This window comes from Chiloscyllium punctatum, chromosome 38 (genome assembly GCF_047496795.1).
Source record: "Chiloscyllium punctatum isolate Juve2018m chromosome 38, sChiPun1.3, whole genome shotgun sequence".
NCBI classification, from domain to species: domain Eukaryota; kingdom Metazoa; phylum Chordata; class Chondrichthyes; order Orectolobiformes; family Hemiscylliidae; genus Chiloscyllium; species Chiloscyllium punctatum.
The window spans coordinates 33713321-33740661 of NC_092776.1; the positions used below are offsets into that span (position 1 = coordinate 33713321).

Here is a 27341-nt window from a genome sequence, read left to right on the forward strand (position 1 = left end):
GAGCTTGGTGAATCTGTTCACTGCTGAAGGTTGTCAAGGCCGAGAGAGATTTTTAGTCAGTAAGACAATCAAGTGTGATAGAGAAAAGGCAGGCAGATGGCGTTGAGGATTATTTCCCATCTGTTTTGGTCATGAATTTTGATTGGGTATTGCAGTAGATTTTTATAATCTGGATACTTTCTACATGAAGCACATTAATTGATCAAAGTTTGTGAGACGATTTGTAGCTCGGGTGCTCGTTGTTGTGGTTCTGTTTGCCGAGCTGGGAATTTGTGTTGCAGACGTTTCGTCCCCTGTCTAGGTGACATCCTCCATGCTTGGGAGCCTCCTGTGAAGCGCTTCTGTGATGTTTCCTCCGGCAGTTATAGTGGTTTGTCTCTGCCGCTTATGGTTGTCAGTTCCAGCTGTCCGTTGCAGTGGTCGGTATATTGGGTCCAGGTTGATGTGCTTATTGATTGAATCTGTGGATGAGTGCCATGCCTCTAAAAATTCCCTGGCTGTTCTCGGTTTGGTTTGTCCTATAATAGTGTTGCCCCAGTCGAACCATGTTGCTTGTCATCTGCGTGTGTGGCTACTAAGGATAGCTGGTCATGTCGTTTCGTGGAGAGTTGGTGTTCATGGATGTGGATCGTTAGCTGTCTTCCTGTTTGTCCTATGTAGTGTTTTGTGCAGTCCTTGCATGGGATTTTGTACACTACATTGATTTTGCTCATGCTGGGTATGGGGTCCTTCGTTCTGGTGAGTTGTTGTCTGAGCGTGGCTGTTGGTTTGTGCGCTGTTATGAGTCCTAGTGGTCGCAGTAGTCTGGCTGTCAGTTCGGAAATGCTCTTGATGTATGGTAGTGTGGCTAGTCCTTTGGGTTGTGGCATGTCCTCGTTCCGTTGTCTTTCCCTTAGGCATCTGTTGATGAAATTGCGCAGGTATCCGTTTTTGGCGAATACATTGTATAGGTGGTGTTCTTTCTCGTTTTGCAGTTCTGGTGTACTGCAGTGTGTTGTGGCCCTTTTGAACAGTATCTTGATGCAACTACTTTCGTGTGTGTTGGGGTGGTTGCTTTCGTAGTTCAGGACTTAATCTGTGTGTGTGGCTTTCCTGTATACCTTTGTGGTGAATTCTCTGTTCGGTGTTCTCTGTACCATCACATCTAGGAATGGGAGTTGGTTGTCCTTTTCTTCCTCTCCAGTGAATCGGATTCCTGAGAGTGTGGTGTTGATGATCCGGTGTGTGTTCTCTATTTACACCGGATCATCAACGCTCACAGGACTGCACAAAACACTACATGGGACAAACAGGAAGACAGCTAACGATCCGCATCCATGAACACCAACTCTCCACGAAACGACTATCCTTAGTAGCCACACGCAGATGACGAGCAACATGTGTTCGACTGGGATAACACTACTATTATAGGACAAGCCAAACAGAGAACAGCCAGGAAATTTTAGAGGCATGGCACTCCTCCACAGATTCAATAAATAAGCACAATGACCTGGACCCAATATACCGGCCACTGCAGCGGACAGCTGGAACTGACAACCGGAAGCGGCAGAGACAAACCACTATAAATGCCGGAGGAAACATCACAGAAGCGCTTCACAGGAGGCTCCCAAGCACTGAGGAAGTCACCTAGACGGGATGAAACGTCTGCAACACAAATTCCCAGCTCGGCGAACAGAACCACAACAATATTAAATGATTGCTCCAATCTAGCTTTATTTTAAAGTAAATTTATATAACTTAACTACGATGATACAGTGGAGACTATTGATTCTTCCGTGAAGAATATATACAAAACAGTCTCTCTTTATTGTATCACTAACATTCCTTAGAGGAGCTGCTTTTTGCTTTGTAATAAAATCTAAGTATTGTTTTTCAACTTGTTAGCTATCCAGTTTTTGTGCAATGTTTTTCAGCTGGCGTATATATATGTGCAAGAAAATAATGTGATCCCCATTTTTGAGAAGCAGTGCCAAAACTGCATTTGTCCATTGCAGACCTCCATATTTTTCAATGCAACGCAAAATAAAAACTGATTAACAGGAGTAAATGCATTACTCTTAAAGATTAAAGAGTAGGCAACTTGGATTTGTAATAGATTTCCTTAGCTCCCTTTGCCTTTTTTGAGGGTACGGGAACACAACTTAAAAAGTGATTAAATGTTGTGTGTTTGCCAAGGTTTGCAAAAATTCAAAAAGATATCTGATTTAGAGGTTATTACCTGGGTTCAAAGTTTTCATAATTGTAAATGTAAGCATTAGACATATTAGGATGGGGAGGAAGTGAGGCCAAGTGATGGCTATGTACTGCAATGTTTGGGATCACTACCGTTTATAATTTACAAAGGAGTCATCACTGTGCTGGATGCTTTGCTTTACTTGAATGGAAATGGTGCAAGTAACAATGAAACTTATTAACCTTTTCATAGCCTTAAAAGCCGTCCACATTTATATTAGGAATAGAACATCAGTTTCAACTTATCTTCATTGAAGTGTGAAATGTACACTTGAGCTACTTGACATCCAATATGGAATTAACAATGAAACTTAATTTCTCTCAAACAATTGGCTGCAGTGTCGTAGTTACTGGTGTTTCCTGTGCAGGTTAAAATGTGGAATTTTGCAATTTAAATATTTGCAAGAGGTAAGATAGAATTGACAAGAAAGAAGAATTGAAGCAGCTCATCCATGATCTTATTGAATTGTGCAGCAGATTGCAGAGAATTTTGACACACTTCTCTTTCTACTTATGTTCTTATGGAAAGTTAGAACAAGTGATCACTGATGATTCAAATGATTAATTGCATTAAGTTAAACTTTGCTCTGATTATGCAGACAAATAATAAAGCATCATTCTGAATAGAAAACAAATATGCCTTGTATGTGTTATACCAAGACCTGCAAAGTTATTTCAGTCAAAAATGTCTAAATATTTCTAACTTGCATGACAAATGTGTGATTGTATAAAATTAGTGTATAAATAGATCTTTATTTTGATAAAACTTTCAGAATCAAGAAACTAGTCTTTCAGATGGAAGATTCCACTTTTGCAAGCCTATGTGTCAGCTTAGGTCTTCCACAAACACTTTTGAAATGTGTAGTTACTTAGCTATCCCAATCAATATCTTGCACCCTGTTGCTGAAATCAAGCTGGAAGCATTTTAATCTGCACAAAGTTTTTGTATGTTTGATATTTGGGCAAGAGCATATTTGAAATATTGCAAAATCAGAAACTTACTTTTTCAGCTTTGCTTTCCTTCAAAGAAGACAACCGTATTGAGAATATTCCTTCCACAGTAATGTTTACTGAGGGCTGAGTCAGGTCAGTTCCATAAATAGTGAAATGGTGGAGGAATACTTTGCAAACTTATGGCTAAGTGAAGCAGTTTAAAAAAAATCTATTTGCTACTAAAAATAAATGTTCAAAGTCATGCCCTGTTTGCCTTTCAGCCATACCATTATTATTAAAACTTAATTGCAGGTTTTTAGTTGTAGTGATATAAAATCTGATCTTAACAGAAATGACGATTGCTGAGGAAGTAAATTGGTTTTAATTGTTGTAACTGTCTTAAAATATGGCTTCAGGTTTGTATGAATTGATTCATTTAATGTTTCAATATTATGTTGATTTGAGAAGTGGTTTAGTGTATGCAATTTATTTTATATTACTTATTTCTTTAATGTTCTGCTGTAATGTTTGAAACACTCAAATAACCCCTGTTCATTCATTTTACATTTCCAACTAATAATTGTTGCATAAAGAATCTTTTAGCTGAATATTTTGAACGATTGTTTTGGTGATTGTCAGTCAGCTAGTGATTATGGATTTATGTCAAGATCAAGTGAACTTATAAAAATACTGAAGTCAGCTGCAAACTCTCGAGTATGGTCAACTTTACAGACTTAATGAACTTCAAACCTAATTAATATTTAATTTGGTTAATCAAGCTGGATATTCTATAAAGTAATTGGCTTAACTGGCTTTTTAAAAATGTAATGTTTGAAAACATTGTTTCGATTTCTGTACCCAAGGTTTTACTTCCTTCGTGATTAGTGTATGTAGACTGTGCGAATAATGAATTACAAACAACTAAAGAGTAATTTAAGGTTGATCCTAATATAATTACAATCTCAGAATTCTATGCATGACACACATGCTCCTGATTATATTCTTGCTATTTAAGAAAGGCGTCAAAGAAGATAAGTTTGGGTAAGAAATAAATGATACTTTACTGAACATTTTTGTGTACCATGGTGGCCATTTATTAGGCCCTTTTAGAAAAGCCTGCCTGACGTGAGAAGATCTGAACAGGAGGAAGAGAATTTAACTTTAAGTTTAGCTTCCAATTTATTAAGCTATCTCACAGGATATTGCTACACTTCGCTCACAAGGGGAGAAATGTTATTATGTTTTGCATGTAGGAAAATTATAGATCTGTTCTTTGCAAAGAAATTCATGATTTCAGTATGTGTAGTATCCTGAATAAGTCTTCCAAGATGGTTTATTGATATTAATTCTGCCAGGTATTACATAGAATTTAAACTCTGTCCTATTGAAAATTGGAAAAGGTCTTTCTCCTTCCCATAGTATTCTGTTACCCTAATTGTGTCTTGAACTGCAGCGTGTGATTTCAGCGTCTGCTTTGAGCAGGAGTGAGGTTGCTGTGGCACTGTAAAATAGACAAAGTTTGCCGATATAAATAATCTGTCTCCTGTGAGACTACCAAAGCTTTTGCTATTAATACAGCTATTACTGTTATTCACAGCTTCATTTAAAGGCAACCTTATTCAGCGTAACATTGCAAGCAACTGTTTGAAATGTTAATTTAAGATTCTATATAGATGAATGTTGTGGTTGGTAGTTATAGAGTCATAGTTACACTGCACAAAAAACAGACTTTTTGTTCCAACCAGTTCGTGCTGGATATAATCCCAAACTAAGCTGGTCCCATCTGCCTGCTCCTGGCCCATGTCTCGCCAAAGCTTTCCTATTCATGTACTTATTCCAAGTATCTTTTAAATGTTGTAACTCAGCCCATTTCCTTGGGAAGTCCATTCCACACGGGAACCACCCTGTCAATAAAAAATTGTCCCTTTTGTCTTTTTTAAAATCTCTTTCCTCTCGACTTTAAAATGTGCCCCCTAGTTTTGAAATCCCCCATTCTAGGAAAAAGACACCTACTATTAACCCTATCTGTATCCCTCCTTAGTTTAAAAACTTCTGTAAGGTCAATACTGAACCTCCTATGCTCCAGTGAAAGAAGTCCCAGCCTATCCACCCTTTCTTTATAACTCAAACATTCCATACTCAGCAACATCCAGGTAAACCTCTCCTGAACCCTGGGTGACCAGAACTGGAAACGGCTCTCCAGAAGAGGCTTCATCAATGTCCAGTACAACCTCAACATGACTTTCCAACTCCTATACTTTGAGCAATGAAGGCAAGCATGCTAAATGCCTTTTTAATCACCCTGTCTATATGTGATGCAAATTTCAAGGAATTATGTACCTGAACCCCTAGGTCCCTCGTTCTACAACACTACCCAAGGCCCTGCCATGAATTACACAAGTCTTGCCCCTGTTAGTTGTAGCAAAATGCAATACCTCGCATTTATCCAGACTGAACTCTACCTGCCACTTTTCAGCCCTGCCATTTGATCATCATCCCCTTGTAATCTTAGCAAACCTTCTTCATTGTCCACAATGCCACCAATTTTTGTTTTGTCCACAAAGTTAGTAACCATGCTTTCTATATTCTCATCTCAATCATTTATATAAATGATAAACAAAAGAGGACCCAGAACCAATCGCTGTGGAACACAGCTGGTGATAGGCCTTCAATCCCGAAACCAACCCTCCACCACGTTTGTCTTCACTGTTAAACTAATTATGTATCCAATTGGCACGCTGTATAAGTTTTCACATTGCTATTTTAAAATTAAAGCTATAATCAATGTATTTCTGAGTATATATTTTATAACTAAATTCATCTGCGAAATTGAGCTTTAGTTTAATTTAAATACAGCAACATAGTAATTGCAGATGTAAACAAATTGGTAGATCGTATTGGACTCTCCTACGTTGGTGAAGAGATACTTTGATGTAGAGGTCTTTCCAGTAATATTCATATGCAAGATTTAAACCAAAATGCTGTACGAATCTGGGTGCTTGAAACTTCTAAGATTATTTTATATTAGTATGATTTGGGACTTTTTCTTAAATTCATGGATAAAGGGGATAATGTGGTGATGAAAATGTAACTTCCAATTTAAACAAATTTACTTTGCTCCAGGAAATAATTGTGATTTTTTTTCTTTGCCTGAAATGGTGGGAGTAAGTACATTGTAGAATCGCAAAGTAGATTTGACATCATGTAGTAATTCTTAAAAAAAACAACTTGTTAAGTGATACTTATATGCATGCAAAGTCCTTGGAGCATGTATGTTTCTGCTTATTAAGTGGATTATGTAAGTCAAATACACGGATCGAGTATTGATAATAATTCTCTAGGTATCCTAAATAACCATTTCTTGTCTGTCTCACTTACAGTCTCAGAAGCATAACATTGACATAAACAGACAAGCAAAGTTTGCTGTCACGCCTTCTTTCAGTCTCTTTGTAACTTTGAAGAATGTTGTCTGCAAAATAGGAGAAGATGCTGAAGTCTTAATGTCTTTATATGATCCTATTATGTCCAAGTTTATCAGGTTGGTAGTCAACATAATTTTACATAGTTTCTAAGTTATTTATTTGTCCATTTCCTTTTTATCAAAATTATTCAGTTATGATATTTGCATAATTAATACATTCTACAAGTAATCAATCAGTGTAGAACAGACATTATTAAATGTAGTAATAATAGTCATATCCTTCAAAAGGTGCTGCTCCTTTCTATTATTTCAAAACAGTAAGTCAATGGAATATTTCATTCATTATTCTTCGTTATTTTGCAATTGCTGTTAAATGATTATACAATCGCTTTTTGCCTGCAATCTGATTTCATGCCCTAACTATTAGAATATATTTTAATAACAGCACCTTTATAATAAGATGTTAGTTGAAATACATTCTGCCTATTTCTAGTTTAAGTCATTTTAGTTTGATATAAAAAGAGATTGCACTTCGTTTAAAGTATACAGATGTTTCAAACTATGAATCCTATTCTGCTCTTCTGTTTTATGATGGTTGATCATGGTTTGCGGCAGTTCACAAAGGTAGCATGCCATCTACTTCTTTACTGCAATTAATGATGGGCAATAAATGCTACGCTTGCCAGTGACTCATTCCATGACCTCCACTTATTTGTATTTGATCCATTTCCATTGATTAAAATGTTCTGAAGGTCTCTGCTTTTACCACATCAAGGCAGAGCGTTCCAGATTTCCACCACACTCTAGGTGAAAAGGTTTTCCCTCAAATCTCCTCTTAACCTTCTGACCCTTACCTAATCGATGCTGCCGGTCGTTGATCCCTCCATCAAGGGGAAAAGGTTGTTCCTGGCTACCTTGTCTACACTCCTCATGATTTTATACATAATCATGTCCCATCTCATTCTCCTCCGCTGTAATGTCCAATCTCCCCTCATAACTGGAACTCTCTGGTAAACATCCTGGTAAATCTTCTCCACACCCTCTCCTGTGTTATCACATCCCTCCTCTAATTTGGATTCTAGAACTGCACTCAGTACTCTAGCTGTGGCCTAACCAATTTGTTATACAATTCCAGCATTACCTCCCTGCTATTAAACTCTGTGCTTCGACTAATAAAGGTAAGTATACTCTATGCCATCCTAACCACTTTACCCACCTCTGTGATACCTTAAGAGTCCAGTTACATGAACGTCAAGACTCCTCTAATCCTTGGTGCTTCCCAGGGTCCTACCTTTCGTCATGTACTTTCTTACTTTGTTTGTCCTGTCCAAGAGCATCACCTCATAAATTCCAGTTTGAATTCTGTTTGCTACTGATCAACCCATCTGACCAGCCTGTAAGTAGTAAGGACCCCCAGCAATGACCTCTATGGGACTCCACTGGACATGGATTTCAGTAGAAAGAACATTCCTCAACTATCAACCTCTGCTTCTTGCCACTACCCCAATTGTAAACCTAATTTGCCAAAGTTCCTTGGATTATGTGGGCTGTTAAAGTTGCTATCAGTCTCCCATGCAGGATCTTATCAAAAGCCTTGATAAAGTCCAAGTAGACTACATCAAAATTATTGCCCTTGTCTATCTCTTCAAGTTGTGTTTGTGAAGTTCAGTTTAAAATGGCCAAAGACAATCCTTTAGGGTTAAAGCAAAATATTGCTACACGTAAGATCAAAGGGAACAGTTCGCAAATACATTCATGGACGTATCAAAGACAGACAAAAGAAAGTAGAGAAGTCATAAGTTAGAAACTAAACATGAAAGATATCAAAATTATTTTTGTGAATTTGTGTCCAGAAAATCATTCTTCATTTGAGGTTCTTTCAGTTGGCTGTGCTCTGATGTCTCTTTTGCAGGAGCACAGATACAACCTACTATACCTTGATCAGAAATTGTACTGTAAGCAAATTGGTTCACTTTACAGGTGAAACAAAAGTTAATTTTTATAAGCCATACTTTTAAGAGATATTGAGATCAGAAGCAGGCTTTTAACTAAGCCTTGTGCTGCTTACTATTCTTGCAGAACACAAGTAGATTGATGAACGAATGTTAAAGCTGTACAGTTACAGGTGGTTCAAACAACCTACGAGTAAATTGCTGTAGATGCTGGAATCTGTATGGAAAACAAAAATGCTGGAGATCATAGCTTGTCAGGCAGCATCCATGGAGAGAAAGCAAGCTAATGTTTCTAGTCTAGATGACTCTTCACAGTTGATGTGGAGTTTCAAGGGGGCAGCATTCATGCAATAGTTTAGACAGGTGGGAGGGTTGGAGAGCTGTGGGAGAAAGGATGTTGATAGTTCAGACTTCTTCTCCCAGCACTCCATCCTCTCCACCACCACCCCCACTTTTGCATGAATGTTGCCCACTTCACATCAGCTGTGAAGAAGAATCATGTAGACTTGAAATGCTAGCTTGCTTTCTCTTTGTGACTAGAGTTTTGAGTTGAAACTCATTGATAATGTGATCATTTTGATGTTACCCTTGTTAGAAGCAATTCTGTTTTGAAACATTTAATGAGAGACATTTGCACCAAGTCAAGCAATATTGGGCTTTGATAGTCTTGGTTAAGATTTGCCTGTGGTAGACATCTCATCTTCTAGTCCTTTTGTATTGGCTTGATTGGAATGTTCAAACGATATAAGTAGTGTCACTTTCCAAGAGGTGATGAATTTTGCTAGAATTTTCTGGATGCAGTGAACTTGTTCATTGAGTTTGATTGCAAACATTTTAAAATCTTCAAGAATCAGTTGTTTAAATTTAAACATGGTAAAGCTTTTTTAAAAAACAGTTAGGATCACTATTTCTCCTGTCTGGACCTAGCACCTCCCTAATTATTTGCTGAGGCTAACTTTTACAATTCTTATACAAGGACACACAAATTAGAGTCATAGAAATGTACAGCATGAAAACAGACCCTTCGGTCCAACTTGTCTATGCTGACCAGGTTTCCTAAATAAAGCTAATCCCATTTGCCAGTACGTGGCCCATATCCCTCTAAACCCTTCCTATTCATAAACCCATCCAGATGCCTTTTACATGTAAACTTACCAGCTTCCACCACTTCCTCTGGCAGCTCACTTCCATGTATGCCTGAAAAAGTTGCCTCTTAGATCCCTTTTAAATCTTGCCCCTCTCATCCTAAACCGATGCCCTCTAGTTCTGGACTTCCCCAACCCCAGCGTAAAGATCTTGCCTATTTATCCTGTCCATGCCCCACATGATTTTATAAACCTCTAGAAGGTCAACTCTCAGCCTCTGATGCATCAAGGAAAACAGCCCCAGCTTATTCAGTTTCTCCCTATAGATCAACCCCTCCAACCCTGGCAACATCCTTATAAATCTTTTCTGAATCCTTTCAAATTTCACACCATCATTCCTCTAACAGGGAGACCAGAATTGCGCATAGTATTCCAAAAGTGGCCTAACCAATGTCCTGTACAACCACAACATGACCTCCCAACTCATACTCTATGCTCTGACCAATAAAGGAAAGCATACCAAACACTTTCTTCACTATCCTATCTACCTGCGATTCTACTTTCAAGGAACTATGAACCTGTACTCCAAGGTCTCTTTGTTCAGCAACACTCCCTAAGACCTTACCATTATATGTATAAGTTCTGTCCTGATTTGCTTTTCCAAAATGCAGCTCCTTACATTTATCTAAATTAAATTCCATCTGCCACTCCTCGCCCATTGGCCCATCTGATCAAGATTCCATTGTACTTTGAGGTAACCTTCTTTGCTGTTCACTACATCTCCAATTTTGACGTCATCTGAAAACTTATTGACCATACCTCGTATGTTCACATTCACATTATTTATATAAATGATGAAAAGCAGTGGACTCAGCACTGATCCTTGTTGCACACTGTTGGTCACAGGCCTGCATTCTGAAAAGATTCTTCCATTTAATTATATTCTGCAATTTGTTTCTGTGGAAATACAGTTCTATTTTTCTGTTCTTCTTTGCAGTTGGATAACTTAACGTTTTCCCACATTGTAGACCAACAGCCCTACTCACTTTAACTAGTATATGTTCCTTTGCAGATTCTTTGTGTCCTTTCACAACTTGCTTTCTCATCTAGCTTTGTACTGTCAGCAAATTTGTTTTCAGTTCATTTGGACCTAATTCCCCGTTCCTTTCCATAGTCCTTGCAATTTATATCAATATCCGAGCGTTTATCCAACTCTTCAGTGGAGGGTTCTGTTTGAATCCATATCCATCACCCAGTTAAGACAGTGCATTACAAATCCTAGCTACTCATTACTTTAAAAAAAATTCTTCTCATGTTGTCTTTTGCTAACCGTCTTAAATCCGTCCTGACTATTGACCCATTTATCACTGCAATCAGTTTCTCTTTACTTATTCTATATAAACCATTTGGGATATTAAATACCTGTTCTCCTCTTAACCATTTCTGCTCATAGTCTTAGAAGCCAAAAGCATGAAGACGGGCCCTTTGGCTGAAACTGGTCCATACTGACCAAAATGTCCATCCACATTAATGTCATTTCCCTGCACTTGGTCCTAATCCTTCTAAACATTTCCTATCTATGTATTTGTCCTAATGCCTTTTAAACGTTTTTAATGTACCCACCTTAACCGTTTCCACTGGCAGCTCATTTCATGCATATTGCCCTCAGATTCCCTTTTATTCTTTCCCCTCTAACCTGAAACTAATGCTCTCTGGTCCTCAATTCCCCATACCCTGAGAAAAAGACTAAGTGTGTGCACCCTATCCATGTCTCTCATGATCTTATGCACCTCTATAAGATTCCCCACCAGTTTCCTACCTTCTAAAGGAAAAAGACCAAGCTTGTCCAACCTCTCACTATAACTCTGACCGTTGAACCCTGACAGCATCCTTGTAAGTTTTGTTTGCACTCTTTCCAGTTTAATAACATCCTTCCAATAGCAAGATGACCAAAATTGAATATAATACTCAAAGTGTGGCCTCCTCAACATCCTGTACAACTGCAACATAATTTCCCAACTTCTATATTCAGTGCCCTGACTGATGAAGGCAGGTGTGCCAAAATCTGCCTTCACTGCCCTATTTACCTGTGACTCCACTTTCGGAGAACAGTACACCTGAACTCCCAAGATCCCTCTGTTCCACTACACTCCTTAAGGCCCTACCACTCACTATAAAACTCCTATTTTGGTTTGACTTTGCAAAATCCAAGACCTTACACTTATCTATATTAACCTCTATTTGTCATTTCTCAGCCACTTGCCCAGCTGATCAAGATCCTGCTGCAATTTCTGGTAACCTTCCTCACTGTCCACAATACCCCCTATTTTATTGCCATCTACAAACTTACTAATTATGCCTTGTACATTCTTATCCAAATTACTGATTCAGATAAACAACAGTGGGCCCAGCACTGACCCCTGAGGCACTCCACTAGTTAGAGGCCTCCAGTCCGACAAGCATTCTTCCACAGTTGTCCTCTGTTTCCTACTATCAAACCTATTGTTTATCCAATCTGCCAGCTTCCCCTGGATTCCATGTGATCCAATCTTCCAGAGCAACCTACCAGGTGGAACCTTATCAAAGGCTTTACTGAAATCCATATAGACTACCTCCACTGCTCTGCCCTCATCAACCTTCCTGGTCAATTCATCAAAGAACTCCAATAAATTTGCGAGTCATGATCTCCCATGCACAATGCCACACTGACTACTCCTCATCAAATCCTGTCTTACCCAATGCATGCATATCTTATCTCTTAGAATCTTCTCAAGTAACTTTCCTACCACAAAGTTAGGCTTACTGGTCTATGGTTCCCAGGTATTTCTTTGCAGCCATTTTTGAATAAGGGCCTCATTTACTGTCTTCTGGGACCTCACCCGTGGATAATGATGCAAAAATATCAGCCTGGGCCCCTGCAATTTCATCTCTAGTCTTTGCAGGGTTCTTGGGTATATCTGAGTAAAAACAATGACTGCAGATGCTGAAAACCAAATACTGGATTAGTGGTGCTAGAAGAGCACAGCAGTTCAGGCAGCATCCAACGAGCAGCGAAATCGACGTTTCGGGCAAACCCGAAACGTCAATTTCGCTGCTCGTTGGATGCTGCCTGAACTGCTGTGCTCTTGGATATATCTGGTCAGGACCAAGAGATTTATCCACCTTCAAACATTCTAATATGTTCCAACACCACTTCTATTGTGATATGGACTGTCTCCAAGATATCACCACTAACTTCCCTAAGTTCCCAAGTATTTGTGTCTTTTCCACAGTAAACACAGGAGAAATATTTATTGAGGACCTCACCCATCTCTTGCAGTTCTACATATACATACCCGCTTTGGTCCTATTCTCTCTCTAGTTTCTGCTGTTAAGAAAATAACCTCAGTCTCCCCATAATGGTAATCACTCATTGCTGGAACCATTTTAATGAATGTACTTTCTACTCTTCTCAAAGCCCTAACATTCTTCTTGAAATTGGGTGGCTAGATCTGGACATGATGTGTAACCTCTTAGTGTTTGTTTTAAATCAATTTGTAAGGCCCAGGATCCCAATCAGAGCTTTAGTGACTGCTTTATTAACCTCTTTTGTCACCCTCATGGCTCTGTGCACCAATGCCCTCAATTCTTTTTGTTGTGAAGCCATTCTAAATTTGTACCATTTTCTACACTTTATGCTTGCAAAAGGCGTTGCTGCCTTTTGCATGATGTTTTTTAACCACTGAACCTCTCACCTCAAGTTTGTCCTATTGATACAATAGGACAAACTTGAGGTGAGGGGTTCAGTGGTTAAAAAACATTTAATTAACATATGAGATAATTTAAACTTGGATATGTGATAAATGGAACAGAAGGTAATGTGGACTTCAAGAGTACCATAAGGCAGCTTAGCTAAATAAATGCATGGTAAATTAAATGCAATCACGAAAAAGGCTAGATCTGGACATGATGTGTAACCCCTTAGTGTTTGCTTTAAATCAATTTGTAAGGCCCAGGATCCCAATCCTATCTATCTGTCCTTAAAAATGAATTCACTTCTTTATTGTTCATGTTTGTCCATATGGCTGTTAGTTTTCTCTTGGCTTATAGTTTCTGTAAGTTTCCAAATATGAGGTTAAATTGACCAATCTTTAATTGTTAGATTTATCCTTTTCCCCCTCTTATTTTTAAGAGTACCAGACCACGGCTGCTCTCTCATTAGAGAGATAGTTGGTGGTAGTTTAACCTGAGGCTCACCGTACTTCAGCAAAGGGGGTGCTTGCAAAAGAGAGTCCTCCATGGTAATCTCACCTTTGTGGGAATCAAACCCATGTTGTTGGCTTCGCTCTGCATCACAAATCAGCTTTCCAGCCAAATAAGCCAAGAAGCTTTGTAACATTTGTATTCCTCCAGTCCTTTCACACAATGTCATAGGTAAGGAACCTTTTGACTAGCATCCCCAAATTTCCAACTTCATTAGGGTAGGAAGACAAAATCTGAAGATAGTATTCCAGATAGGATGTAACTGTGCCCTACTATTCTTCTCCACAGTATTAGATTAGACTCCCTACAGTGTGGAAACAGGCCCTTCGGCCCAACAAGTCCACACCGACCCTCCGAAGAGTAACCCCCCAGACCATTTCACTCTGACTAATGCACGTAACGCTATGGGCAATTTAGCATGGCCAATTCACCTGACCTGCACATCTTTGGATTGTGGGAGGAAACCAGACCACCCAGAGGAAACCCCCACAGATATGGGGAGAATGTACAAACTCCACACAGGCAGTCGCCCGAGGCTGGAATCGCAACAGAGTCCCTGGTGCTGTGAGGCAGCACTGAGCCACCGAGCTGCCCAAATATTCAGCCTCCATTTCCTTAGTCGTCTTGGCTCCTTTTTGTACTTGTGCAGCAACTTCTACTGACTTTTGCTCTAAAATCCCTTTGTTCCACCATCATTCCTAAACTTCCACTTCAAAGTGCACAAAATTATTTTTCTGAGAACCAAAATAAATTGATAAATTTCTTCACTTACTCACAATTTCACTTTTTCCACTCGCCTAATTTGTCTAAGTCCCTTTCTAACTTTTTGCTCTTATTTGCACAACATGTTGTGCATGCAAGCACTCTCTGGTTCCTTACCATATTTGGGAAGGGTATGTTGTGGATTGCATAAACTATTTGAGACTCATGTAAATGATAAGTGGCAAGAGGTTAATGCAATCATCCACACGTAAATGTGGATGGCATCAGTTTCGTTTGCAAGTGAGTCATCCTTCTGCAGGGTTATGTGATGAATGGTATTGTTGACTTAATTGCATAATCCAAGTTACAGCAGTGGATGATGAGAACAAAGTATGAAGTTGGTGAACTATTTTCCTGGGTGGTATGGTTGGTGAGAGGGAAAGGTGGGGTCGAGAGTGTGTTGCTGGAAAAGAAAACTGAGATGTGATGATAAGTTGGAATAAGAATCAAGCTCAACGTCCCTGAGCTGAGAGACCTGTTTGGTTGTGTAAATATATGACAGGAAGGTTTCATTGAAGGAAAATGGACTGAAAATTAAATGTACAAGTAGAGATGATAGGTTTGGCTCTGGAACACAAGCCTTGGTACATAGTAATGCTTGACTTTCAATTTGGATCATTGATATCGAGTGAAATTTTGGTTGAGAGAAGAAGGTATTGATATCCAAGTAAGAACCTGTTTTTATCAAAACTGATTTTAAGGGATGAGAATAATTATACTGAAAATAAACTGGTAAATTTCTAGATAAGCAAATAGAAAAGCAGTGGGAAAATTTGAACTAGTGGTCAATAAAAGTCTAGGAGAAACATATCTGAGTAAAATGCCAGGACAAGCTAGCCAGTAATTACACGTCACTGAGAAATACGGGCAACGTTGATAAAGGAGAGGGAAAAAAGGATACGCTTAAAAATATTGACAAAAAAAATGACAAAACCTGTATATAAAATGCTTAAGTCTAAAAATAATTCGGAAGATGGAAAATATATCATTAAGGAATATAGGAATAAATATTGTTGGATCTACACAAATAACGAAAGAGCAATCAAGTTGAAGGATGTGTTGAATAAACACAAGTGATGTCAGTGAAATTACAAAAGGGTAATACGCTTTCTTTCTTTTAGTATTTACCAGAGAGGTTAGCATAGAGTTAGAAATGCATGAAGTTAAAAAGAGATCAAAACTGCTGCAGACACATACATGGTTAAAAAGGTGAAAAAAGAATTGAAAACCTAATCAGGATTAGAGAAGATATAACCCCTCATCTGGATGCATTGCATCTGCATATTTGGGAGTACATAAGAGAAGAAATAGCAGCGACACTATTACAAGAAAATACATTAATTAAAGAAAGGGATAGTATTTGATGAGTAAGCTACAGCTGTTATAATTCCTTTATTTAGAAGGGGCAATAGAGCAAGTCCAATGAACTGTAGTCCAAATAATTTCATGCAGATAATGGGAAAGATTTGAAATATGTACTCAAAGATGTAATGAATATAATTCAGAAATTAAAAGCATAATGGAGTAATCAGAATGCTTGCAAGAAGAAAAGGCATTCTTGACCAATTTTTATTGAATCCTTTGCAAGTACCATTTAAGCACACAAGAAATGGTAGCAGTGGGTGATACAGTCCCTTTAGCATATTCTGCCATTGAATAATCTCATGGCTGATTACCTGCCTTAACTTTATTCTTTTGGCTTTTTCCTTTATTCCTTGATTCTTTGAGATGAGTCTGTCCTCTCAGTTTTAAAAATACTTAGTGCATCCACAACCCTCAGTAGACTATTCTAAAGACGCAGAATTCTTAGAAGAGATTTCTCCTCACTGTAGTCCTAAAGAATTAACCCCTTATCTGAGGTTGCACTCTTATACTTTTGATGCCAGAGCCAGAGAAAACCATGTTTTACCCTGTTAAAAGCCCTTCAGAGTCTTGTATGTTTCAATTAGATCTCAGCTCATTCTTCCAGGTAGAATTAGAAGACATCATATACTTGAGTTTAAAAAAAAGACCCTTCATAAGGACTCACACAGCATACTCACATTTCTTCCTCCACTGTGGTTGGAATTCATTACCAAAAGAAGTAGTTGAGTAAGTAAAAAAAGATACATTTAGGAGGAAGCTAGACATAAGCGCATGAAGAAAGGAATAGAAAGATATATTGAAGGGATTGAATGAAGGACTCTCCGGTAAGACCTAAACATTGGCACGGAACTGTTGGGCCAAATAGCCAGTTACTGAGCTTTGTAATTGCATGTTATAGGCAGTTCCTAAATACTTGTTCATAACTTAATTATAGGATTAATTCATGATTGTTCTAATTCATGGTCCTTGCAGCTGTTCTGTTTCCTAGCTTTGGTTTATAAAATGAAATACATTCTTGAGATGACAATTGAAAGTACATTTAAAATGTGTATTTCTGAATGCACGCCTATTGTTGATAGTTTCTCTAGTTTGTAAACAAAACTATATCTTGCATATGATTTAGCATTCCACAGTTCATTTTAGCATAATGTTTCTCTAATATCATAATTATTTTAATTTGATAAGAATACATACTTTAATCTGCAGTGTTGTTACTAATGGATAGAAGGTGTAATGAGGACTGCGTGTGTGTGGCGGGAGTATCAAAATATAAAAATTATTTTTTTTCTCTGCAGTGAAAACTATCTAGTGCGATGGGCAAGTTCGGGCCTTCCAAAAGACATAGACCGGCTAAACAACTTAAAAGCTGTATTTACAGTAAGCTATTTTCACCTTTTAGGTCAAGTAATAGCTTGATAAAACTTTAGAGCAGGTATTTTTTTTTTCTGATTGTTCACTTTAAATTTAATTTAGTTTCACATTCCAGGGATTATGATGTAATTAATCCCTTGCTATTGATTAAAAGGTGGAAATGTAATTGTGGCTTTGCATATGCTTTCATTTGTATAGATTTAGGTTAGAAGATTTAAAATGTCACAGCCTGACATTTGTTTTAAAAAATCTGCGCAACTAGAGTTTTAAAATTTCAAATTTTGTAATTTGTTGAAATTTTGCATGCAGTCAGCTATTTGGATTAGTTACATTATGCTCATTAACCGAGTTCTTGAGGTTATCATGATACAGTAAAAGTGCTTCAGTTCAGGAGAATGGGAATTGCAGCAAAGTGGTGAAGCTGGCTTGTTGCTCATGAGGCAAGGCAGCTACGACAATTTAAATTAAATCTGGAACAAATTGCTAGAATAAGTAATAGGGATTATGAAGCAACCAGATGATCATAAAAATACATCTGATTATAGAAGGTCTCTCATGGAAAGAAACCTGGCAACCTTACCTGGTCTGGCCCATATCTGACTTGTAATTCCCCTTGAAGTGACCCAGCAAGTCATTTTTGTAGTAATTATTGTGTAAAGCCAAATCAAGATAAAACTGAACAGACTACCCAGTATTATCCTAGAAACTGGAAAGTTCAAAGGTGTGTTAGTCCTGTCGACCCTGTAAATTCATCCTCGCTAACCTTTGAGAAATTAAAATGGGAACACCTGTCCTACAAGATTAGCTTGAAATAGTCACACGTGCTGAATTGTATCTTGGAGACAATGTCCTCTATCACTATCTCTGGGTATGTCCTCTCCAACAGATAGGAATCAGAGATAGCAGCAGGGTGCTATACAGTCAAAAGAAAGTTGCCTCGTGCGTCCTCAACATTGACTCTGTGCCCTAAGAGGCACACAGCATCAGGTGAAATATGAGCAAGAAACTCTCTTGTTGGTTAGTACCCTATACCATAATCCCTCAACTGATGAATCATAGTTCCTCCATATTGGGCACCTCTTGAAAGAAGGAATGAGTGTATTCTGGGTGGGATGTTGAGTATCCATCACTTAGTGTTTCCGGCACTCTTCTAATGGAATCTTAGGTAGAAGGGGCAGTGATAAAGATATTTAGTATGCTTTCCTTTATTGGTCAGAGCATTAGTGTAGGCATTGGGAGGTCATGTTGTGGCTGTACAGGACATTGTTTTGGCTGCTTTTGGCACATTTTGTGCAATTCTTATCTCCCTCATAAAGGACAAATGTCACATTTTAAAGGGTTCAGAAAAGATTTTCAAGGATGTTTCCAGAGTTGGAGGGTTTGAGCTATAGGGAAAGAATGAATAGGCTGGGGCTGTTTTCCTTGGAGCATCGGAGGCTTAGAGATGACCGTATAGAGGTTTATAAGATCATGAGGGACATGGATAGAGTAAGTAGACAAGGTCTTTTTCCTGGGGTTGGGGGTTGTCCAGAACTCGAGGACATAGGTTTAGGATGAGAGGGGAAAGATTTAAAAGGAACCTAAGGGGCAAGTTTTTCAAATAGTGTGGTGCGTGTATGAAATGAGCTGCCAGAGGAAGTGGTGGTACAATTACAACATTTAAGGCATCTGGATGAGTATATGAGTAGGAAGTGTTTAGAGGGGTATGGGCCAAGTGCTGGCAAGTGGGACCAGATTAATTTAGGATATCTGGTTGGCATGGATGAGCTGGACCGAAGAGTCTGTTTCCATTCTGTACATTTCTGTGACTCAACTGATCAAACTAGCAGTCTTAAAGGATGTATCTGCTGGGTTAGGTCTAGAGCAGGTGATAAAGAACCCAATGAGGCAAAAATTTACTTTATCTCCCCCTCACCAGTCTGTCTTTCATGGATGCAGTTGCCCTTTATTAGAATTGACCACTATGCAATTTTTATGGCGATCAGGTCCCTTGGTTTATGTGTCTGCAAGATGCAGTCTTGACCATGCTGTAAAACTGGCAGATAAAAAGACATCTTGCATCAAATTGTTGATTTTCAACTGGCATTTTTGTAATGAGACTTACTGTGATGTGCTGACTACTGCAAATTGGCTTAGACTTGACTCAAATGTGTTTGTGTAGACAGGTGCAATTCTACCTGTAGACATGTATACAGATCCTTAGCTGCAATTGTCCTTCAACATCAGTCTTCAGCTTCTCCCAAGATTTCATAAACTAAGGCAATCTTTATTGTTTAGCATTAAGGGCTTTTAAAGGTTTTCTGTTCCAAGCGTAAAGTTTGCTTGTCAAAAGAATTTTGTGTGCTTAATTCAAATGACTGCACAGATTAAATTTTAATCCCATGGTAACATGCATATTTGGTTAGCTGAAAACAATGTCACTAGCTTTTTCAGACCATCTGTGGGGAAAAAAATCAACATTAAAGTTACATTTTAAGTACAATATGCATTTAGACTTTTTTAAAGGAAAAGCTATCGTGTGTAAGATGAGTATTTTTTTTTGCTTATTTTTTTAAAAAATGTGCCTTATTTAGCACTATTCATGACCACTGAATATATGCCAACAATTCATTTCAGCCAATTCATTATTATAAAGTGTGGTCTTTGAATAGTTGTAGGAAAGACTGCCCCAATTCTGTGTGGGGATCTCACAACATGGTAGTAGCTAGCCAATCTGTTTTTGTGATGTTGATTGAGGTATAAATATTAGCTAGGAAATTGGGATAACATTTTTTTAAATTGTTGCCAAGGACCTTTAACACTCACTCGAGAGAGCAAATGAGGCCTCCATTTAACCTCTTCAGCTGAGAAACATATGTGATAGTGCAGGGCTCCTCAGTTCTGCAGTGGATTTTCAGCTTTGCTGTTTGTACTCTAGTCCTGGAATAGGACTTGAACTGGAACCTTCTGACTCAAGATGTGAGATTGTGCTCACCTTAGCCACAGCAGTCAGCACCTGTGAAGGAAAATAAGAGGTTATATACTTTGGGTGTGTCTCTATGTCTCATTTGAACTGAATATTTTATTTGATATATTTCCCTTTTTTTTGCATAGGATCTTGGCAGCAAAGATCTTAAGAGAGAAAAAATTAGCTTTGTGTGCCAAATTGTCAGAGTGGGTCGAATGGAGCTGAAAGACAACAATACCAAGAAATTTACTACAGGGTTGAGAAGACCTTTTGGAGTGGCAGGTAAAGGCTCAGCATAACATAAAATATATAAATAACTAAACTTGGACTATCAAGTAATATAAACATAACTTTTCTTTTTTGAGCAACTTCCAAATTTTCAACTAATCTACTAAACATTACAACGAGTAGGGATATGTATGAAATGTGCATCATTTAAAGGTTTTGCATGTGATAGATGCCATTTTCCAAATATATACAGGTATTTAAGTTTTATACTACAGTTGACAAAGTGAGTAAGTAACTCAAATATGCTAATTGAATAGCCAAATGAAAGGAAATGTGATGAAGCATATTGGAAAAGGGTAGATAATACAATAAGATGGAGATTGGATTCTGCAATTTTGTATTGATGTATTCCAGTATGTAAACAAGAAGAAATCTGGTAGAGGAAGAACTGCTCAAGAAATCTAAGCCCAACTGACACTTAAACATTTCCTGAAGAAGGGCTTATGCCTGAAACGTCGATTCTCCTGCTCCCTGGATGCTGCCTGACCTGCTGCGCTTTTCCAGCAACACATATTTCAGCTCTGCTCTCCAACATCTGCAGTCCTCACTTTCTCCCACTTAAATGTTGTAGCAAATCTTGTGCTGTCCCTTCCTTAATACGAAAATGCTTGCATGCAGTTGACTAAATACCAAAAGTATATGACAGAATAGCACTATCGCCATGTAAGTGATAGCTTGTTCCTGTTTTGCTTTTGAAAAGCCTATTATTTTAATAATCACACGTGATAATCAATTTATCGTATTTCTTCAGTTACCTTTATGTTTGTGGATGCAGTAACATTTTTCACAGAATATAAATAATAATCTTTGACAGCTCCCTCCTGAAAAACAATGTGTCTAGCAGTAATTATGTTGACTAGAACATAGAACAATACAGCACAGAAATTGCCCTTCGGCCCTCAATGTTGCGCTGACCTGTGAACTATTCTCAGCTTGTCCCCCTACACTATCCCAAAATCATCCATGTGCTTATCTAAGGATTGTTTAAATCTCCCTAATGTGGCTGACTTGACTACCTTAGCAGGTAGGGCATCCCACGCTCTTACAACTCTCTGCATAAAGAACTTGCCTCTGACATCTGTCTTAAATCTATCACCCCTCAATTTGTAATTGTGCCCTCTTGACATCATCATCCTAGGAAAAAGTCTTTCTCTGTCTCCCCTATCTAATCCTCTGATCATCTTGTATGTCTCTATCAACTGCCCCCTTTAGCCGCCGCCTTTTCAATGAGAACAGACCCAAGTGTCTCAGCCTTTCCTCATGAGACCTTCCCTCCAGACCAGGCAACATCCTGGTAAATCTCCTGTGCACCTTTTCCAATGCTTCCACATCCTTTCTGTAATGGGGCGACCAGAACTGTACACAATATTCCAAGTGTGGCCGCACCAGGTTTTGTACAGTTGCAGCATAAAAATGGAATATTGCGTAAAATGAATGGATACAAGGATAACTTGATTATTAATACCTGGGAATGTTTTGCCTATATATAAAGAAAGAATAATGAGATTGCACATTACATGTTTTAACTTTTTAAAAAAGTTGCCTCTCAAAATGTACTTTCTGTATGATTTCATCTGTTAAACTGTTTGCTATGGTTTTACATAAATGAACTAAAATTTTTAAGTAATTTTTTGCATGATTCATTTTAGGAAGGGGTCAAATAGTTAGATTACTGAGAAAACATTACACACTTAATTCCTGTATCAAAAGCTGCTTAAATTATTTTTTTCAGATGTCTTTATTTATTGTTCACTTTTTTGTTTTGAACCCTTTCAAATTCTTGAGCAGTAGTAGTTTCAAAAGTTGCTAGCTTCGTAATATTTTGTGTGTGTGTGTGTGTGTGTGTGTGTGTGTGTGTGTGTGAGAGAGAGAGAGAGAGTGTAAAGTCAAGAACATTAGGCCTCTGATCATTGAGTGACCGTCCTCCAAGGCGGACTTCGGGATAAGGAACAACCAGAGTCACCAAGCAGAGGCTGATTGTCCAGTTCGGTGCCCATGAGGATGGCCTCAACCAGGATCTTATGTTCATGTCACACTACAGGTGATCCCACCACACTACATACACTGTCTCATACACTCACGCACATACACACATTCTTACAAGTGATCTCGCACTCTCACATTCAGGCAAAACCTCTCTCAGACACACACGTGCACACCCTCTCACAGGCATATACTCTGTCACACTTGCGCACACATTCTATCAAGCACATGCGTGCGTGTACACACACTCTCTCTCCCTGTCTCTCACACACACACCCTCTCTCTCTCATTCCCTCAAACGCACACATGTATGTGCACACATAATTTGTATTTGCAGATACATTCTATTTTGTTCAAAAAGCGCACAATCTGTAGGCAGGCAGTCCATGTGACATTTTTATAAATTCTTACTTCGAAAATAGTACCAGTCTGACTCAAGGTTGGAATACAGACAGCCTCTAACCTCAACCTTTAATGCATTGTCTGAACTGAGATGTCACTTTTTTTTATAAAACCTTGTTATCTCAGGAAAATGACTTGAAAGTAGTTCTGGGGATTACATATTAATGAATAGAAATCTGCAACCCATTCCAAGTGATTAAATACAGCAATTTAGATTTGTTCAGTACATCGCAGCAGTTGCATGATCTTTTACAATAAATTCTGTGTCCTATGAGCTGCCCTACTAGCTACCTGACAAAGGAGCAGTGCTCCGAAAACTTGATCTTGCAAATAAACCTGTTGGACTCTCACCTGGTGTTGTGTGATTTTTAACTTTGTCCACCCCAGTCCAGCACCTGCACCTCTCCATCATGGCAGCCTTTGTTATCCATCTTTAATTGCCCTTGTGAAGATGGTGGTGAGCTGCCTTCTTCAAGCAATGCAGTTGTTGAGGTATAGCTACACCCACAGTGCTATTAGAAGGGATGTTTAAGGGACTGATCCAGTGACAGTGAAAAAGTGGTGATATCATTCAAAATCAGGATGTTGTGTGACTTGAAAGGAACTTACAGATGATGGTGGTCTGATGCATCTACTGCCCATCCAGATGTCTGAGGTGAAACATGCAATTGTAGGAATATGGTGAATCATTGTAGCACATTTTCTAGATTGCCGTTTTTTTAAATTGAAAAAAAAAGTTTCATTCTTAGACTGTTTAGAAGAAATGAGGAGGAAAAGACGAGAGACCTCAACACAAACTGAACACTTTTTACTCTAAAGATTAGAAATATTGATCAATCCTACCACCAGTCATCTGATTTCCTTACATGTATATCATTTTGTGGTATGTGAAGTCACTCTGCATGTAAGCCTTTTGGCCAGTGCCTTTTAACGTCTCTTGCCTACCTGTTCTTATGGAGCATTTGTCTTGCAATAAACCTTAATTAAAGCACTTCTGTATGCCTTTGCAATGAAATCTACTTAGAACCCACTTTGCTCAGCTTTGCCTCAGTTAGACGGAGTCACCACTCATGTTGACTATATTCCTTGCTGACTATGTGATGTAACAAATCTCTTTTTTTATGTGTATTTACTCAGACCACTTCTTAGCTACAGTAGTCATGACTTTATTGAGGCAAATGATTTCAATTGCTACTGTCATGCAACTGCCTCATTTAAAGTTTCTTAAAAACTGCTGTCTGAACCTGGTTTTATTTCTAAAATGAGTTTGGTAAAGTTATACCAGTTAAATTTCCAGCATGAACCAAACTCCCTGCTATATTTTACCTCTGTCTCATTCCGTTAAAGTCCCTCTTCACATTAAATGTTTCTGTATTATTTCAGTTATGGATGTCACTGACATTATTACTGGGAAAGTGGATGATGAGGACAAACAACATTTCATTCCATTCCAGCCGTAAGTGTTTTAAAGCATAGTAGCTCTCAATCTTTGATCAAATATTTGTTTATTTAATCATATTAATATGTTTTTATGTTTACTGTGTTTCATTTTGTTGCAAGGTACCTTGAAAACTTTATTTTTCTATTTGTTCACTCTTCTGAATCCTATCGCCCTGGCCCAACCCTTCTAATTTCAGTGTCATCCAGATCCTGGTGGTTCTTTGCTAGGACTGGATATAGTTCCAGCAGCAGTCAGTTCTACGATAATGTTGCTGGAATTAGCCTCCTTCTGGTTAACAATTAGTTCATGGAAGTGGGACCTCCTTCCGAGTTGGGGGCCTTTTTGTTTCTAAGGTAGCACTTTTTTTTTGGAGTAATTGTCACATTATCAGATGAAAGCATTGAAAATCTAGTAATCTGATGATTAAAATTTCAGAAATTCAAAACCTGATATCTAATAAACCATGGATGTCCATTCCCAATTAATTTATTTGATCTGCATAGTTTTGATTGTGAAAAACAAATTGTTAAGACAGTCTGATATTTTTGTTAGCTGTTTAATAAAGGCGCATTTCATCTGTTTGTGGTAGACCACACTTAAGTTGATTTAATATATGCTATCTATGTCAAACTTTCATTCCTACTTTTTGGCCATTTAGCATTTTCTTGAGTTTATTATGTGCTAATGCAATTCTTTGACTGTTGCTGCATAGTAATGTAGCATACTCTACTGACATGCCCTTTCTTATTCTTTTTACCTTCTGTTTGTTTATACTTAAAAAATCTAGCTAAAATAGAATGTGTTTTAAGCTCAGTTGTCGTTGAGTTCTATTCGACATAATTTTGATTGAGGATATACAACACAACCTCGCTTAGCCGAACAAGATCTCAAGGTCCCGATGCTTGGGTAAACTATGTTATCCAAACATGTGATTATTCGAGCGTTTGATTATCTGAACAAAGTACTCCCTGCCCCTATTGTTTGGCTAATCAAGGTTGTCCTGTAATATAGGTCTGCTGTAAAATAAAAGTATTAGAATGGGGTTAGTGGCGGAGTTTGAAATTTTGGGGGTGGGAGGTTCCATTTGTTTAAGTTTTTGTTGTTACCTGTTGTTCACAGAGATGTTAATGCTATTTTTGTGGAAAAAAAGCAATGGAAAGTTCTAGTAGAATGGCCAACGGAATAAAGAACTCAAAAAGTAGATAAATGTTCAGGCAAAAGTAATTTCCAGTTTGAAAGTTTTAACTTTTTAAAGTGCTGTATGATCTGAGTCAGCAATAGTTTATTTGAAGCATCTATTTGGGCTTTGTCTAGACGTGAGAAAAGTATGGATTTTATGCTGAACTTGGTTGATTGCTGTCAACAAATATAATTTATGAAGTTGCAAGGAATTGATGTAACTTGACAATAGAGAATTCTGTCAAATTGTCACCAATTGTGGACCATTGGTTAACTGTGGAAATAATAAATGCAGTGAAGTCTGAGGACTAATATTACAAGGTGTTTCTAGTTTCCCCTTACCATTCTGTAGTGAACCACCTTTTAAAATATTTGGTGTATTGCTGCTACTCTGCCTGCTCAGTAGTGTCCTAATTATATCCAATTTGTGGAAGGTTGAACCAACTTTTGAGCATTTCCATTGAAAATAATGTAGTTAAGGAGAGAAAAAGAAAACTTCAAAAGGAACTGTTCATGAGAAATGGAAGTCCCTGGCTATGTCAACATTTATTGCTCTTCATTAATTTCCCTAGAAAAGATGATGGTGAGCTGCCTTCTTGAATGTGCTGCAGTTAGTTAGTGGTATTAGGAGACAAGTCCCAGGACTTTGGGCCCAGCAACAGCGAAGAAAAGGTAGTGTAGTTGCAAGTCAGGATGGTGTATGGCTTTGAGGGTACCTCGTCTGTAGTGGTGTTCCCAGGCATCTCCTTCCCTTGTTTTTGGTTGCTCATGGGTTTGGAAGGAGAATGAAATTATTTATTGGAAGTACTGTAGAAATGGGTGTAGATTTTGACCAAGATCTAAAACATTTTTTAGTATTATGCATGAAACATAAGATTAGATGTAGTGATCCAAACGGATGAATTCCATGTAGGTGAATGGATGCTTGTGTGTGCTTCTGTGTGGGTATGTATGTGTAGTTATTGTGATCAAATGTTCAATTACTGAAAAGACATTTTGAATTTTACTTTTAAGTGCTCTATTGTAATAGGAAAGTACTCCTGTATGCATTCAGATTTTTTATTTTCTGTGGATACTGGGTGGTTCTTTTAAATGTGTTCTTGGGGATGGAGTTATGGTAGCCTATTGTGATGGCAGTAGTATTGCAATCTTGTGCAATCAGCAATTTCTTGAATAATGATCTTCCCGTGTCTGTCTTGTTATCCATCTGTCCTGTCCCTTTGCTTTGGCTGATGATAACCGTTTGTTGCATTTATGCAATGATACTTTGTGTCCCCTTGTACTGTGAATTCTGGTTTGTGTGGCCCTTCTGTTTCTTGTGGTGTTGGTCGTCATGTGCATCCTCCAGGCTAGCATTGGATGACGCCATTCGACACAAGCAGCTGAACATATCATCCCGTTTTTCACCCAGGGTGGCAGGGGAGAATGACTTCCTTCAGACTGTGATAAATAAAGTAATTGCTGCCAAGGAAGTAAACCACAAGGGTCAAGGTAAGTACTGTTTTGTTACAAAAAATAATTGAGAGAAATTAAAATAACTTGTTAGTAGAACATTTATTGAACATTATTCTATTTTTAGCAAAATAAAATCTAAAAGCAAAGATCTTATGAAATCACTCAGTTGAAAAGAGCATTTCCAGTAATACTAGTATGCATTTTATGTGTGTGTATGCAAATTGCCTAGCAGAATTAAAGTTACAGCTGTTTTTTTTCCACTGAGATTCTCTGATAAAATAAA

The 27341-nt window shown here is 38.1% G+C and overlaps 1 protein-coding gene across 5 annotated transcripts in view; it reads left to right on the forward strand.

Moving 5' to 3' along the window:
- The window catches only part of dock1 (dedicator of cytokinesis 1), a 577688-nt gene that overhangs the window by 82398 nt on the left and 467949 nt on the right, over positions 1-27341 (forward strand). For 4 of the 5 annotated variants that reach the window (XM_072557590.1, XM_072557591.1, XM_072557588.1 and 1 more), the window contains exons 8-12: positions 6546-6703; positions 17288-17369; positions 20457-20592; positions 24367-24439; positions 26952-27094. In XM_072557590.1, the coding sequence (XP_072413691.1) occupies positions 6546-6703; positions 17288-17369; positions 20457-20592; positions 24367-24439; positions 26952-27094 (592 nt within the window). The remainder of the gene's footprint in view (positions 1-6545; positions 6704-17287; positions 17370-20456; positions 20593-24366; positions 24440-26951; positions 27095-27341) is intronic. The other variant, XM_072557589.1, reaches the window with a different exon arrangement.